We start from the raw sequence: 16,893 nt of genomic DNA on the forward strand, positions 1-16,893 counted from the left end.
AATTCATATTAAACACAATAGTTATTTATTATTTTTCAAATATTTTAGACTTTAAAATCAACAAATTTTTTGACTTTATTAAAATTTTCCTTGCTTGAACTATGTAGTGTTTCTTCATTAGTTTAGTTTTGTTTTTTGGCCTAATTTGATGTTATCCTCTTTTTTTTTTCCAATTAAGTTCTCACATTTTAAAATCTGTTTTCTAAAACAATTGTTATTAGAGTTTTAGATTCTTCATCAGCAACCGCGCCCCGCGCCCCTTTCCATTTCATCCCTTCTTTAATTAAAAGTTTATATTCTTTTCTATTTTATGTATACTAAAAAAACTAGCAATTTCTTGCGTGCTATTTTTTTTTTAGAGAGTTTTTAACAAGGCACATTATCTATGGACATCCAAGGGGGAGTGTTATGATGAATATCACATTATGGTGGATGTCTACTCTTCTTCCATGATCTTCATCTAAAATGCTTAATGACATATTCAATGACATAATTTGTATGTTCAATGACATATTCCATGACATATTTTCTTCACTTTTTATGCCTATATAAAGGCCTTGTAATAGATAGGAAAAAACACACAATTGAAGAAGAAATAAGAATTTCTCTTCCTCTCTTTCTCTCTATATCTCTTAGTTTGTTTTTGCTTGTTCTATATTGTTATTTTGGGTTATATTTTATAACACGTTATCAGCACGAAGCTCTAATTTTATTCTTAACTCCAACTAAGTTGAGCCATATTTTATTGAGGTATGTATCATTATAATCATTTTATTTATGACAGTACATATATCATATGCTTAATTCTTACAACCTAAATTTTTCTTTGCAATTTTTGATAATTTACATCATTCATGTTGTTGTTGTTCCCTTTTTCATATTTTTGTTTATCATGTTGTTTTTCACACCTGACACAATACCATTAAAAAAAATGTATGCATATGTATGTAGTGTATACATTATCTAGTCACTGCAACTAATAAAACGTTAAATTCTATATATATATATATATCAATAATATAAAGTGAAATGAAATAATATATAGTTTCTATTTTATGGCATGAATAAAATGAAATAGTAGATTGCTAACATGATATAACTTTATTTTCATTTCTTTTACCTTAATCGATTTGTTTCATTAATTGTTTATTATTATAATTATTTCTCTAACTTATTCATCTTTTATGATAGTTTTCACTATGTCAAATTTATCAAAACTTGAATTTGTGGCACTTGACATCACCGGGAAGAACTATTTATCATGGGTCCTTGATGCTGAAATTCACCTTGACGCTAAAGGTCTTGGAAATACGATTATACAAGGAAATGAAGCATCAAATCAGGATAAAGCGAAGGCCATGATTTTCCTTCGCCATCATTTACATGAAGGGTTAAAAACTGAATATTTAACAGTAAAAGATCCACTTGAATTATGGATTAATTTGAAGGATCGATATAACCACCTAAAACTTACGGTATTACCGAAAGCTCGGTATGAGTGGATACATTTAAGGTTGCAAGACTTTAAAACTGTAAGTGAGTATAATTCTGCTATCTTTAAAGTAAGTTCTCTATTAAAATTATGTGGAGACACTATCACAGATGATGACTTATTGGAAAAAACATTTTCTACTTTTCACGCTTCAAATGTGGTGCTACAACAACAATACCGTGAAAAAGGTTTTAAGAAATATTCTGAGTTAATCACATGCCTACTTGTGACTGAGCAGAATAATAATCTATTAATGAAAAATCATGAAGCCCGTCCCACTGGGTCAGCTCCATTTCCGGAAGTGAATGCTGTAGCAACATATGATAAGTTTGAAAGAAAACAAAATAATTACCGTGGTCGTGGACATGGTCGTAAACGTGGACGTAGCAGGGGGCGAAACAATTATCGTCATTATGGTGGAAATAAATTGGAGAACAATAAGGGTTCTCATATTAATCATTCAAAAGGTAAAGCTAGTATGTGTCACCGATGTGGTATGAGAGGTCATTGGGCACGCATTTGTCGTACGCCAGAACATTTTGTCAAACTTTATCAAGCCTCCCTCAAGAAAAAAGAAAATAATGTGGAGGCACACTTGACCTTTCAAAATAATAATGATGAAGCAGGTCCCTCAAATAAATATGATTCTAAGGCACATCCTGCATATAAAGATGGTGATTTTGAAGACCTAACAAATATTACTCATTTAGAAGTTGGAGACTTCTTTGGGGATATTGACTGAAGAATGAATCATCTTACTGGGAATGAAGTTATAAAAGTTGTTATGTTTATATTTGCAACTAGTTTATTTTTTCGTGAGTGTATTTTCCTAATGCATCATGTGTTACTAGTTTTTATATTTCTAATGTATTTCTTAATGTTTTTTTTGCTTGTCTTTCATATTTCTTATGATGTATTATTTGTCTTTTTTTTATGAAGAATATGAAAATTCCACAGTCTTCAGTTAGACTCAAGATTAATAAAGATGATATATATCTTCTGGATAGTGCTACAACACACACTATTTTAAAAGATAAGAGATATTTCTCTTATTTGGTAATGAAAGAAGCGAATGTTAATACAATATCCGGTAGTACAAGATTAATTGAAGGTTCTGGAAGAGCCAATTTATTACTACCAGGAGGAACAAATTTGGCTATTGATGAAGCACTATATTGTAGTAAATCTCAAAGAAACTTATTAAGTTTCAAAGATATTCGCCAAAATGACTATCATATTGAGACTACAAATGATGAAAAGATTGAATATCTTTATATTACTACAATAACGTCCGGTAAGAAATATGTGCTTGAAATGTTACCCGCTTTTTCCTCCGGCTTATACTACACAAGTATTAGCAGGATTGAAACACATGCCGTAGTAAATAAGAAGTTTACTAATCAAGATAATTTTATTATTTGGCATGACCGGTTGGGCTATCCTGGTTCTAATATGATGCGTAAAATAATTGAGAATTCACATGGACATGCAATGAAGAATCAGAAAATTCTTCAATTTAAGGAATTCTCTTGTGCTGCATGTTCTCAAGGAAAATTAATTATTAGACCATCAACTATTAAAGTTAGGATGGAATCCCCTGCATTTCTGGAACATATACAAGGTGATATATGTGGGGCCATTCACCCTCCATGTGGACCATTCAAATATTATATGGTTTTGATAGATGCATCTACAAGGTGGTCACATGTGTGCTTACTATCAACTTGCAATATGACATTTGCGAGATTGTTGGCTCAAATAATAAAGCTAAGAGCACAATTTCCAGATTATGCAATTAAGACAATCCGTCTTGATAATGCTGGTGAGTTTACATCCCAAGCCTTTAATGATTATTGTATTTCAACTGGGATAACAATTGAGCATCCGGTTGCTCATGTTCATACACAAAATGGTCTAGCAGAATCATTGATCAAACGCCTCCAATTAATTGCTAGACCAATGCTTATGAGAACAAAACTTCCCATTTCAGTATGGGGTCATGCTATTTTGCACGCAGCATCACTTGTGCGGATAAGGCCCACAAGTTATCATAAAGTCTCCCATTGCAATTGGCTTTTGGTCAGGAGCCAAATATTTCCCATCTTAGGATCTTTGGTTGTGCGATATATGTTCCAATTGCTCCACCACAACGCACAAAGATGGGTCCTCAAAGAAGGTTGGGGATATATGTTGGATATGAATCTCCTTCAATTATAAAATATCTAGAGCCGATGACTGGAGATTTATTTAAGGCAAGATTTTCTGATTGTCATTTTGATGAATCAGTATATCCAACATTAGGGGGAGAAAATAAGCAACTAAAAAAGAATATAGATTGGAATACATTATCACTGTCTCATTTAGATCCTCGAACAAATCAATGTGAACAAGAGGTTCAAAAGATTATTCATTTGCAAAATATTGCAAATCAATTGCCAGATGCATTCACTGACCTACCAAGGGTGACCAAGTCACATATTCCAGCTGCTAATGCACCAATTCGAGTTGATATCCCGGCAGGACAATTAATTAAAGCAAATGAGTCTAAGCCATGCTTGAAACGTGGTAGATCAATCGGTTCTAAAGATAAAAATCCTCGAAGAAGAAAAGGAGCAAATGATCAAAGTGAACATAACACGGAGGTAGTGGCTCAAGAAGAGCCCCAAGACGTAACAAATGATAAGACCTTAGGAGAGGTCCAAGTACCAGAAAATAATAAAAATAAAGAGATATCAATAAGTTACGTCTCAACCGGGAAAAGATGGAACCGAAATAATGTTGTTATCGATAACATTTTTGCTTATAATGTTGCTGTTGAAATAATGCAATAAGATGAGGATCTTGAACCAAAATCTGTCAATGAATGTAGACAGAGAAATGATTGGCCAAAATGGAAAGACGCTATCCAAAGAGAGTTAACTTCACTTGGAAAACGTGAAGTCTTCGGACCCATAGTTCGAACACCTGAAGGCATAAAGCCAGTAGGGTATAAATGGATTTTTGTGCGGAAACGAAATGATAAAAATGAAGTCGTTAGATATAAAGCACGACTTATGGCACAAGGGTTTTCCCAAAGGCCTGGAATTGATTATATGGAGACATATTCTCTTGTAGTGGATGTTATCACCTTCAGGTATCTCATAAATATGGCAGTGCAAGAAAAACTTGATATGTATCTAATGGATGTTGTTACAGCCTATTTGTATGGATCATTAGACAACGACATTTTTATGAAAGTACCTGAGGGATTTAAAGTGCCAGAAGCATATAAAAGTTTTCGAGAAACTTGTTCAATAAAGCTTCATAAATCTTTATACGGATTGAAACAATCAGGTCGTATGTGGTACAATCGCCTGAGTGAATACCTGTTGAAAGAAGGGTACAAGAATGATCCAATTTGTCCTTGTATCTTTATAAAAAAGGTCTGGATCTGAATTTGTTATAATCGCTGTGTATGTTGATGATTTAAATATCATTGGAACTCCTGAGGAGCTTCCAAAAACAGTAGACTGTTTGAAGAAAGAATTTGAAATGAAAGATCTTGGAAAGACAAAATTTTGTCTTGGTCTACAAATTGAGTATATGAAAGATAGAATATTTGTCCATCAATCAACATATACCGAAAAGATTTTAAAGCGATTCTATATGGATAAAGCACATCCATTAAGTACCCCGATGGTTGTGAGATCACTTGATATAAAGAAAGATCCATTCCGACCTCATGAAAATGATGAAGAGCTTCTTGGTGCCGAAGTACCATATCTTAGTGCAATTGGGGCATTAATGTATCTTGCCAATAATTCCCGACCAGATATAGCTTTCTCAGTAAGTTTATTGGCAAGATTTAGTACTTCGCCAACACAAAGACACTGGAATGGTATTAAACATATATTCAGATACCTCCAAGGGACCATTGATATGGGTTTATTTTATTCAAACGAATCCAAGCCATCATTGATTGGTTATGCAGATGCAGGATATTTGTCTGATCCACACAAAGGTCGATCTCAGAGACAGGCTATTTATTTACAAGTGGAGGTACAACCATATCATGGCGTTCGACAAAACAAACTATGGTTGCTACTTCTTCAAATCATGCAGAGATAATAGTCATTCACGAAGCAAGTCGAGAATGCGTTTGGTTAAGATCTATAACTCAACACATTCACCAAACATGTGGTTTTTCTTCGAAAGAGAATATTCCAACAATATTGTATGAAGACAATGCTGCATGCATAGCTCAATTGAAAGGAGGATATATCAAAGGAGATAGAACAAAACACATTTCACCAAAATTCTTTTTCACTCATGATCTTCAGAAGAATGGTGATATAGATGTACAACAAGTTAGTTCAAGTGATAATTTGGCTGATCTGTTCACTAAGGCATTACCAACCTCAATATTTGAAAAGCTGATATATAAGATTGGAATGCGTCGTCTTCGAGACATTAAGTGATTTTTCATCAGGGGGAGTAACTATACGCTGCACTCTTTTCCTTAACCAAGGTTTTGTCCCACTGGGTTTTCCTAGTAAGGTTTTTAATGAGGCAGCAAGCAATGCATATCATAAATAATTATGTACATGCCAATATTTTTTTTAGAGAGTTTTTAACAAGGCACATTATCTATGGACATCCAAGGGGGAGTGTTATGATGAATATCACATTATGATGGATGTCTACTCTTCTTCCATGATCTTCATCTAAAATGCTTAATGACATATTCAATGACATAATTTGTATGTTCAATGACATATTCCATGACATATTTTCTTCACTTTTTATGCATATATAAAGGCCTTGTAATAGATAGGAAAAAACACACAATTGAAGAAGAAATAAGAATCTCTCTTCCTCTCTATATCTCTTAGTTTGTTTTTGCTTGTTCTATATTGTTATTTTGGGTTATATTTTATAACAGTTTACATGTAGTACAACTTTATGTCATACACACACCTAATAAGTAACAGTATTTGCAAAGCAAAAAAAAAGTATTTGAATTAAAAATCATATTGAACTAACTTATTTTATTATCACTGTTACATATTGATCCAATCATTAAATTTCAAACATGAGATCATTAAATTAGTAACACCATCAATCATAATATATTTTAAATTCAAATGTTTAGCTAATTTTATTTTATAACTCCAAATAAAATTTTCAAGAATATGCACACAATTAATTTATTATTTTCTTAGGTGTCTTTGGTTGAACTGCCAAGCTTTTCTCTTTCATATTATTAGTAATATCTACAATCCATAAACATTGAATTATTCTGCAACACATGGTTTCTTCCTTCTGCGAGTTAGCTAAGTGGATCAACAATTTAACATTTACCATTTTCATAAACTAATTTAAATTTATTTCCTTAGATTTTATTTTATAACTCAAATGTATTTTTCCAATATTATTTACGTGATTATAAAAGTTTGTGTACATTGGTACAAGGTACACACACATTTGGCACTCTAAAACTAGTTATATTAAAAGCACCACTTTGAAAAATATTGTTCATCTTTTTTACCCATTAAAAATAGATTTCACATTGCAAAAAATGGTTATTTACCTATCTTTCTCATATTTGGGACTTTTAAGTCAACTAAACTTTTATTTATATGAAGATTCTACCTTATGTAAATCATTGACTTTAATTATGATACAACTATAACTACACACTATATATTAAAAGTACGAAAACCCTTAGCAAAATATATTCCTTTTTATCCTTTAAAAATAAATTTTATATTACATAAAATGGTCATTTAATTATTTTTTTAATATTTAGAACTTTTAGATCAACTAAAGTATTATTTATATATATAAATCATTTGTAACGACCCGACCGGTCGTTTTGAGATCTAGCGCGTCGTTCGGCGGTTTGAGGCCATGAGCAGCTTCATTTAAGGTATTATAACTTGTACGCATGGTCGGAATTGAATTTCGGGAAGATCGGAGTAGAATTGGAAAGAAAATTCTCATTTCAAAAGCTTTAAGTTGGAAGAATTAACTAAGATTAGATTTTAGAGTAAACGACTTCGAAATCGGGATTTGAAGGTTCCAACCAGTTTGTATGATGATTTCGAACTTGAGCATATGTACGGATCGGGTTTGGATGACCTGTGAGCGTTTCAGTGCCTATTGTGGTAATTAGCATTTTGGAAGAATTTCATACATTTGGGTTGAAGTGCATTTCAATATTATCGATGTCCGTTCGGGATTACAGGTCTTGGAATGGCTTCGTATGGTGATTCTAGTATTGTGAGCGCGTCCGAAAGTGGATTCGAAGGTCCGTAGGTCATTCGGGGTCATTTTGCGAAAGTTAGAAATTTGAAGGTTTTTGAGAAGTTTGACCGGAAGTGGACTTTTTGATATCAGGGTCAAATTCCAATTTCGAAAGTTGGAATAAGTCCATAATGTTGTTCGTGACTTGTGTGCAAAATTTGAGGTCAATCGGACGTGATTTGATAGGTTTCGACATCGAATGTAGAAGTTTGAAGTTCTAAAGTTCATTAAGCTTGAATTGGAGTGCGATTCATGATTTCGATGTTGTTTGATGTGATTTCAGTCCTCGAACAAGTTTATGTTATGATATGGGATTGGTTGGTGTGATTGGACGGCGTCTCGGGGGCCTTGGATGTGTTTCGGGGTGGGTTCAGATCATTTCGGGTTGTTTTGGAACTGCTGATAACTGGTATCTGGTTTCCTTCTTCGTGAACGCAAAGAGAGTCTTGCGTTCGCGAAGAGAATTTTTGAGGCTGCTAGTTTTTGGCCTTCGCGAACGCGAGGTATAGGTCGCGAACGCGGAGGGGTCACCTGAGGAAACTACGCGAATGTGAAAGGTCAGTCGCAAACGTGTAGAAGGAAGTGAGGAGTGGGCCTGAGGTCGTTTGGCCTATGCGAACGCGAGGCAAGGTTTGCGAACACGAAGCAGCATGGGCGGAAGGCTTCATGAATGCGTCGTGGGGAACGTGAACGCGAAGAAGATTTTCTGGGCCTGGGCTGGTTAAGCTTCGCTAATGCGAAGGGATTGTCGCGTTCACGAAAAAGGGCAGTGCTGGGCAGTATCATTTTAAAGATGGGATTTGGCCATTTTCCTCCATTTTTCATTTGGTTGGGCAATTCTTTGAGCTCTTGAAAGGGAGATTTTCGTCATTTTTACCAAGGTAAGTGATTCTCACCTACTGTAAGTTAAATACAAGGTTTATACATGGATTTAGATATGAAAATTGGTAGAAATTTGGGGATTTTGAAGAAAAACCTAGAAATTTATATTTTTGGATTTTGACCATGAAATTGGACATGGAATTTGGAATAATTTATATATTTGAGTTCGTGGTGTTATGGGTAAAGTTTATTTTCAAAAAATTTCGGAATCCGGACACGTGGGCTTGGGGGTGATTTTTATCGATTTTTCGATCGGGGTTAGAAATTATTATAAATTGGAATAAAATGAGTATTTGAGTATATATTGATAGGTTTGCACAATTATTGACTAGTTTTGGAGCGTTGGGCACCGGTTTGAGTCGTTGGAAGGGCTTGAAAGCCGATTATGAAGTTTCGGAGCGAGGTAAGTCTCTTTTCTAACCTTGTAAGAAGGAATTAACCCCATAGGTGAAATAATTAAATGCATGCTAGTATTTGTGGGGGCTACATACGCACGAGGTGATGAGAGTCCGTGCGTAGCTACTATTAGGCTTAAGTCCGAGTAGTCATAGGACCCAAAAACATGCTATACTTGTGATATTTGTAACCTTATTGTCAATTTAAATTGCTTAAATCATACCGAACTTGGTAAATGAATTTCTAAGAGGTTAAACTTCGTTTTCATGACCAGTAAAAGGGGATTTACCTTCCCTTGGATAGGTTCTCCTTGATGAATTTTTGATTGACTGTGTGATCGTGTTTTCCTTTTGTGGAACGGGCCAAATGCCTCAGCAGATTAAATAGATGCATCTATGATTCAGCGTCGTTCGACCCTCCGACAGTGCACAATGTAGTTATTATGTTGGATCGGGCTGTACGACCTCGGCATGATTTGCGCATGACTTAATTAATTGTTTTGAAATTATTAATAATTGATATGGCCTCATTGGCCGGAGATATAAATTATTAAAAGATGAAAATAAATTTGAAAATCTTCTATGAACAAAAGAATTGTTTACCTGCTTCATGCAATTGAGTTTACAGTCGTCTTATAAAATCCTTGATTAATCATATTATCAGTATATTATTGTTGTCCATAATAAGTGTCGGAGCGTACCTCTCGTCACTACTTCTTCGAGATTAGATCGGATTCTTAGTGGGTATGCGTTGTTTTCATACTCATACTATACTTGATGTATATTTAATTGTACATGCACATGTATGTCTAGTGGCCTTGTGGGTGCAACGACGTGGTTGATACGGGGAATTAGGTGAGTTGCATCTTATGTTACGATCCGCAGCCAGCAGAGTCTCCTTCAGAGTATATTGTATTTTTCTTTTCTATCCAAATTTGTATTCCGGAGAGTTATGATATTTTATTTTATTTCCTAGTAAATGCTCATGCACTTGTGACACCGGGTCTGGGATGATTATGGGATATTTAGTATTGAAATTGAAAAATATTATTATTTATTCTATAAAGTTCATCTTTTACTAGTTAAATTGAAGGAAACTTATGTTTTCAAAAATATTAAAATGAGAATTTAATTAACTATTTTATATTGGCTTGCTTGATAGTGGTGTCCAGCGCCATCACAATCTTTAACAGATTTTGGGTCGTGACAACATGGTATCAAAGCACTAGGTTCACTTAGGTCTCATAAGTCATGATCGAGTTTAGTAGAGTCTTGTGAATCGGTATGGAGACGTCTGTACTTATCTTCGAGAGGCTACAAGGCTGTTAATAACACTTCCCTTCTCGATTCCTCATCGTACGATTTGATTCCTCTAAGGCTTATGCCTTTATTTCCTTCCTATTCAATCTTATGCGACGTGAAGCACTTGTTATAAATTGGGAATCGAGGAATTGTAATGGTACTACAGATGTGGTGCAAGATGTTTTCCCCTGCGTATTTGATTGGGCTACTGTCATTGCCTTATGGAAGGCTGTTCTATCATTTTAGCTCAGTATCAGTATTACCTAAGGTTGTGAGAATTGACATTGATTGTTATGACGATTCGTGCATTGCTGTCGCACAATATTGGTGTAATGGTAGGATGCTTGTCTATGCGTAGTGAATGACTTTGAAGGATGTTTACTCAATGTAAGATTCAGAGATTCAGAATTTTATTTCTGGCGGAAGAAAGGCAGTCGGACTATGAATGTTCAAGCTTGGGTTGATGAGGTAACGAGAACCTGGTATTTTCGGGCGTGGTAGAACTTTCATCAGTAATGTGGTGTCATTGCCTTTGATCGAATATGTTAAGTTCGTCGGTGTTATGGTTCTCTTCAATTTGCCTTTAGGGCAGAGTATTGTGAATGGTGCCGGGGAAGAGGCTGTCAGATGTCGCAGTGTGTAGTGGTTCAGGATCGAATCTGTGTTCCAAGTGTTGTCGGCTTGAGAAAGATGGTGTTCGAAAAGTTTAAAGTTGGTAGCGATCTATTAGTCACAAGTGCATCAGAGATGACTTTTTTATTTAAGGCAACAACTGGGCAATGAAAAATTAGGAAGGACAAGTGGGAAGTGTCATATGGTGGTTAAATTTCTAGAAGGCCAGGTGTAAGAAGCAGAAGTCGAGTAGTTGCTTACAAGAGAGGGTTTGACCAAAGTAGAGAGTGACAGAGTAGCATATGGTTTCAGTGGTAGGATAACTACACGCCTTGAGAAAAGTTTAGAGTGATTTGGGATTTATGGTGGATAGTAACTGGGCCTACGGACTTAATTATATTTGGCTATTATACGGCGGGAGATTGGATACAACAGAGAGGAGTTGCTTGATACGAAGAAGGATACAACATGACTTTTGATTTTTGAAGGTATTGTCGCACCTTTAGTTAATGTCCATGATGAGTGAACAAACTTGTACAACTGGTGAATGAGCACATGCTCAGGATGGGTTACTGATTTTGTAGTATTTGTACCCAATGCAGCAATGTTGGAAGATGTCGGTATGTAATTTCCATAGGTGGGTTATCTCCTGTGAGCAAGCTAATGGTCGGGTGGTGTTGACGAAGCTTCTATGAAGAATTCTACTGGCCATCCAGTAAGAGGTTGAATATGTAAATGTGGCTAGTGATTCAGAGTGTTCAAGAAATGTTAACAGAAGGAATTTTGAGGAATTTGGAGGGTTAATTGTGCAAGATCATGTCAACGATGAAGGACGAATCTTGGTGGGTTCCAGGTTATGCAAGGGTAGCTTCAAGCTAAGTGGGAGAGCCCCACCGCCTACGATTGGATTGTATGGTTATCTACTTGTGAGGTTTCTAGTTATTGGCATATTAGTGGGTTATTACGACTAAGGGAAGAGAACATCAGTGGTGATTTGAGCAAAGGCTTTGAGGAATATGTGCTATAATTGGCCTTATTGAATGTGTTCAAGCTTTGGGAAGACTCATGATTTATGCTTTGTGTAGAGGTGATTCACAAGAAAGGTGATACAGCCGGGTGGGTGCTTTCTTGAGAGAGTGTTTATGTGCTAGTAGAGCCTTAGAGTTGGTTATATTTGGAATCAAGTCAGAGTGGGCGACTCTCAGCAACGATCCTAGTGGATTCGAAGGTTAAAGTGTTGTGCCTAAGGATTTCGAGTCCATAGTATGGTTAAGTATTGAGCTTTTGCAGCGGATTATGATAAAGGAGCTTGGAGTGTTCCGCATTATCTCTGATTTATGGTGTAGTATGAGAGGAATGGGAGGAAATAACTTTGGATTCATAGAAGAATTATCAGAATGGGTGTACCAGTTGAAGATGCGACTGTGCGCACAAGGAGGGTATGAAATGGTTCGTGGGTTTGAGACAGTGTGGTCTCGTGAAATGGGGACACTCAGGACTAGTGCGGATTAAGTTCGCTATGCTTTAGATAGAGCTATTATATTCCTAAGGCAAGTCTAGGGTAATTTAGGAGAAGCCGTATCGGTTAGCAATGGTTGAATCGGCATAATGATGGCAATTATCAGCTCCTTCAGCGTGTTGAGTTACTCATGTGATTTGTGATGGTACGTGCGAGGTTTGACGGTCGCCGTAATTGATTTTATTTGGAGGCTTTCGAGTATTATGGTTTGTCAAGTGCAGATGGATCCTGGAAGATTTATGGTGGTTTAGACCACTACTTGAGGTCGGTATTTCTTGCAGATATGAGAATTCAGTCACGTGTTGCAATGGTTCTCTTGAAATAAGTTCAGTAAAAGGTTTCTATATGATGAAGTGTTTACCCTATTAGTGGTTCAGGAGTTATGATGAAATTCTTGTACTCTTATGCATTGGCATGATTAAGTGCATCAAGTAGCATGGGATTTGGAAGTTGATGATCAAGGTTGCAGTTTAGTGTCGACAAGAATGTCACCAGCTCTGATGAGCAGGGAAAAATGATTCAAATGGTTAGAGTAAGCTGGTGTTGTCTTTAGCGTCACCTGAGATTGGTGTCCTGTGTAAGAGGCTTTGAGTATTTATTTCGGATTTTGTTTTGCTTTACAGTATTAGTGCGACCGGTGGTATGGATGTGCAGACTTGTTACCTAGTGCGGAAGGTTGTGGGAGCATGTCCCACGGGAAGATTGTATAAGTGTGACATGTAGTCACTTGATTGATCGAAGATTGGAACCAAGTATGGAGATTGTGGTACTATTGTTAATGTGAGAATTTATGCATGAAGGGCGCTCGATTCATTTGGTTATGGACTATGGAAGTTTGTTCCGGATTGACGGTTGTTCTTGTGTGTCATGGAAAGAAGGGTTATTGTGGATCCTTGAAAGGTTACTAGCCTAGTGTAGAACGATCAGAATTTAATTGAGGTCTGTGGATGGATCTAAATGTGAATGTGGGCTCTATATCAAGCTGAATGTATTCATTTCATCATAGCGCTCCTTATGGAGGAGTATTCGGACATTGGATGTTATTTCGTTATCAGCTATTTCATGTAACACTATATTGTGCTATGTGAGTTGTGAAACGGCTTGATAAATTTGATATGTGCTGAGGTTTCGCGTAGTGATGGTGTTATGTGAGCATGATGGCTCTTTAGATCCAGATCATATATCACACCTTAGTTGTGCCTGAGTTTTGTAGCGTATGGCGCTATCTGTCTCCCTAGGGATGGTATTATGCACTGGGCGTGCTTGTGGCTGATATTCGGTATGTTGTTTGGATCGGGTTGCACACCGTAACAGTGTGCTATTGAGTACAGTCCCCTATATCTATTCTTGTGTGTTTTGTTTCCCATTTTTCGAGGAAGTTTCATAACACCTTTTCAGTTGTCTAATTAGTTACCTGGGTTTAGTAGTCCTTTTCAGAGCTTGTTTTCCTTATGTATCACATTCGAGTTGGTATCTTGTTGGAACATTGTTGCATCATATGAGACTTTTTGTCGTGTCTGAAGTGGTTTATTTCCTGAGCAACTCGTATTGGGTGAGACGAGATTGTTGGGTCTGGTATCAGTGCGACCGGATTATATGAAGCATATTAAAGAGCAAATACCATTATTTGGTTCATACTGGGGCGATCATTCTAGTCATTAGGAGAGACTCAATGATTTGTTGACTTGGCAGTTGGTTATGAATTTCTACACATCTCTTCCGTCGTGGCAGTATTGCTAGAGTTGAAACAAGAATTATATATGTCATGAGGTGCATTGTGAGCATTAGATTCGTGAAATTTTGACAATCGTTATCAAAGGATGTTATTATGGTCATGTAAGTTATGTAGTGCATAGTGTGAATTCAGCAAAGATATGCAATCATGTATTGGTGCATCGCATAGAGATTGATACGGTGTTCGTATGATGGAAACAAGCATGACAGAGATTGTCGAATGTTGGAATTGAGCTCTAAGGCCTATTTGGCTAAGTAAAAAGGGAAATCTTCAGATTAGCTCGAGCTAATGTGCTCAACTGAGTTGTGATAGCACGGGTAGGTGGACAAGGTGTTAAACAGTGATTTCAGACAACTCCAGAGCAACTCTTAGCACATTCGAGGATGAACGTATGTTTAAGTGGGAGATAATGTAACGACCCGGTCGGTCATTTAGAGCTCTAGCGTATTGTTCGGCGGTTTGAGGCCATGATTAGCTTCACTTCCGGTATTATGACTTGTACGCGTGGTCGGAATTGAATTTCGGGAAGATTGGGGTTGAATTGGAAAGAAACTTCTCATTTCGAAATCTTTAAGTTGGAAGAATTGACTAAGATTGTATTTTAGAGTAAACGACCTCGAAATCGGGATTTGAAGGTTCCAACAGGTTCGTATGATGATTTTGTACTTGGGCGTATGTCCGGATTGGTTTTTGGATGATCCGCAAGCGTTTCAGCGCCTATTGTGGAAGTTAGCATTTTGGAAGAATTTCATAAATTTGGGTTGAAATTCATTTCAATTTTATCAATGTCCGTTCGGGATTCCAAGTCTGGGAATATCTCCGTATGGTGATTTTGGTATTGGGAGCATTTCCGGAAGTGGATTCGAAGGTCCGTATGTTATTTTGGGGTCATTTGGCGAAAGTTAGAAATTTGAAGGTTTTTGAGAAGTTTGACCAAAAGTGTACTTTTTGATATCGGGGTTGGATTCCGATTTTGAAAGTTGGAGTAGGTCCGTAATGTTGATTGTGACTTGTGTCTAAAATTTGATGTCAATCGTACGTGATTTGATCGGTTTCGGCATCAAATGTAGAAGTTTGAAGTTCTAAAGTTTATTAAGCTTGAATCAGGGTGCGATTCATCATTTCGACACTGTTTGATGTGATTTGAGGCCTCGAGCAAGTTTATGTTATGATATGGGACTGATTGGTGTGGCTGGACGAGGTCTCGAGGGCCTCGGGTGTGTTTTGGGGGTGGGTTCGGATCATTTTGGACTGTTTTGGAACTGCTGATATCTGGTATTTGGTTTCCTTCTTCGCAAACGCGAATAGAGTCTTGTGTTCGCGAAGAGAAATTTTGAGGCTGCTAATTTTTTGCCTTCACGAACGCGGAGGGGTCGCTTGAGGAAACTACGCGAATGCGAAGTGTTAGTTGCGAATGCGTAGAAGGAAGTGAGGTCTGGGCCTGAAGCCGTTTGGCCTACGCGAACGAGAGGTTGGGCATGCAAACGCGAACACGAAGCAGTGAGGGCGGAGGGCTTCGCGAATGCGTCGTGAGGAACGAGAACACGAATGCGAAGAAGGTTTTCTGGGCCTGGGCTGGCTGAGCTTCGCGAACGCGAAGGGATTGCCGCGTTCGCAAAGAACGACAATGTTGGGCAGTGTCATTTTAAAGACGGGATTTGGCCATTTTCCTCCATTTTCATTTGGTTGGGCGATTGTTGGAGCTCTTGGAAGGGAGATTGTTGTCATCTATGTCAAAGTAAGTCATTCTCACCTATTGCAAGTTAAATACAAGGTTTATACATGGATTTAGACATGAAAATTGGTAGAAATTTGAGGATTTTGAAGAAAAACCTAGAAATTTATATTTTTGAATTTTGACCACGAAATTGGACATGAAATTTGGAACAATTTATATATTTGAGTTCATGGTGTTATGGGTAAAGCTTATTTTTGAAAATTTGCGAAATCCAGGTACGTGGGCCCGAGGGTGATTTTTATCGACATCTCGATCGAGGTCAGAAATTATTATAAATTGGATTAAAATAAGTATTTGAGTATATATTGATGGGTTTACATAATTATTGACTAGTTTTGGAGCGTTGGGCACCAGTTTGAGTCGTCGGAAGGGCTTGGGAGCCGGTTATGAAGCTTCAGAGCGAGGTAAGTCTCCTTTCAAACCTTTTAAGAGGGAATTAACCCCATAGGTAAAATAATTCAATATGTGCTTCTATTTGTGGGGGCTACGTATGTACGAGGTGACGAGAGTCCGTGTGTAGCTACTATTATGCTTAAGTCGGGTAGTCTAGGACCCAAAAGCATACTATAACATACTATACTTGCGATATTTGTAACCGTATTGTCAATTGAAATTGCTTAAATCACATCTAACTTGGTAAATGAATTTCTAAAAGGTTAAACTTCGTTTTCTTGACCAGTAAAAGGGGATTTACCTTTCCTTGGATAATTGCTCCTTGATGAATTCTTGATTGACTGTTTGATTGTGTTTTTCTTTTGTGGAATGGGCCGAACGCCTCAGTAGATTAAATAGATGCATCTATTGTTCGCGCCGTTCGACCCTCCGGCAGTGCACAGTGTAATTATTATGTTGGACCGGGCCGTACCACCTCAGCATGATTTGCGTATGACTTAATTGATTGTTTTGGAATTATTGATAATTGATGTGGCCTCA

General features: G+C 36.9%; 1 protein-coding gene across 1 annotated transcript; it reads left to right on the plus strand.

Annotated features, from left to right (window-relative positions):
* The first annotated feature begins 355 nt into the window (after window positions 1-355).
* LOC142174790 (uncharacterized) lies at window positions 356-2,332 on the plus strand. Its single transcript, XM_075241042.1, has 2 exons — window positions 356-750; window positions 1,192-2,332. The coding sequence occupies exon 2, from the start codon at window positions 1,200-1,202 to the stop codon at window positions 2,232-2,234; it is 1,035 nt and encodes a 344-aa protein (XP_075097143.1). The 5' UTR covers window positions 356-750; window positions 1,192-1,199; the 3' UTR covers window positions 2,235-2,332.
* The last annotated feature ends 14,561 nt before the right edge of the window (window positions 2,333-16,893 follow it).

The sequence above is a fragment of the Nicotiana tabacum genome, chromosome 20, assembly GCF_000715075.1.
Source record: "Nicotiana tabacum cultivar K326 chromosome 20, ASM71507v2, whole genome shotgun sequence".
NCBI lineage: Eukaryota > Viridiplantae > Streptophyta > Magnoliopsida > Solanales > Solanaceae > Nicotiana > Nicotiana tabacum.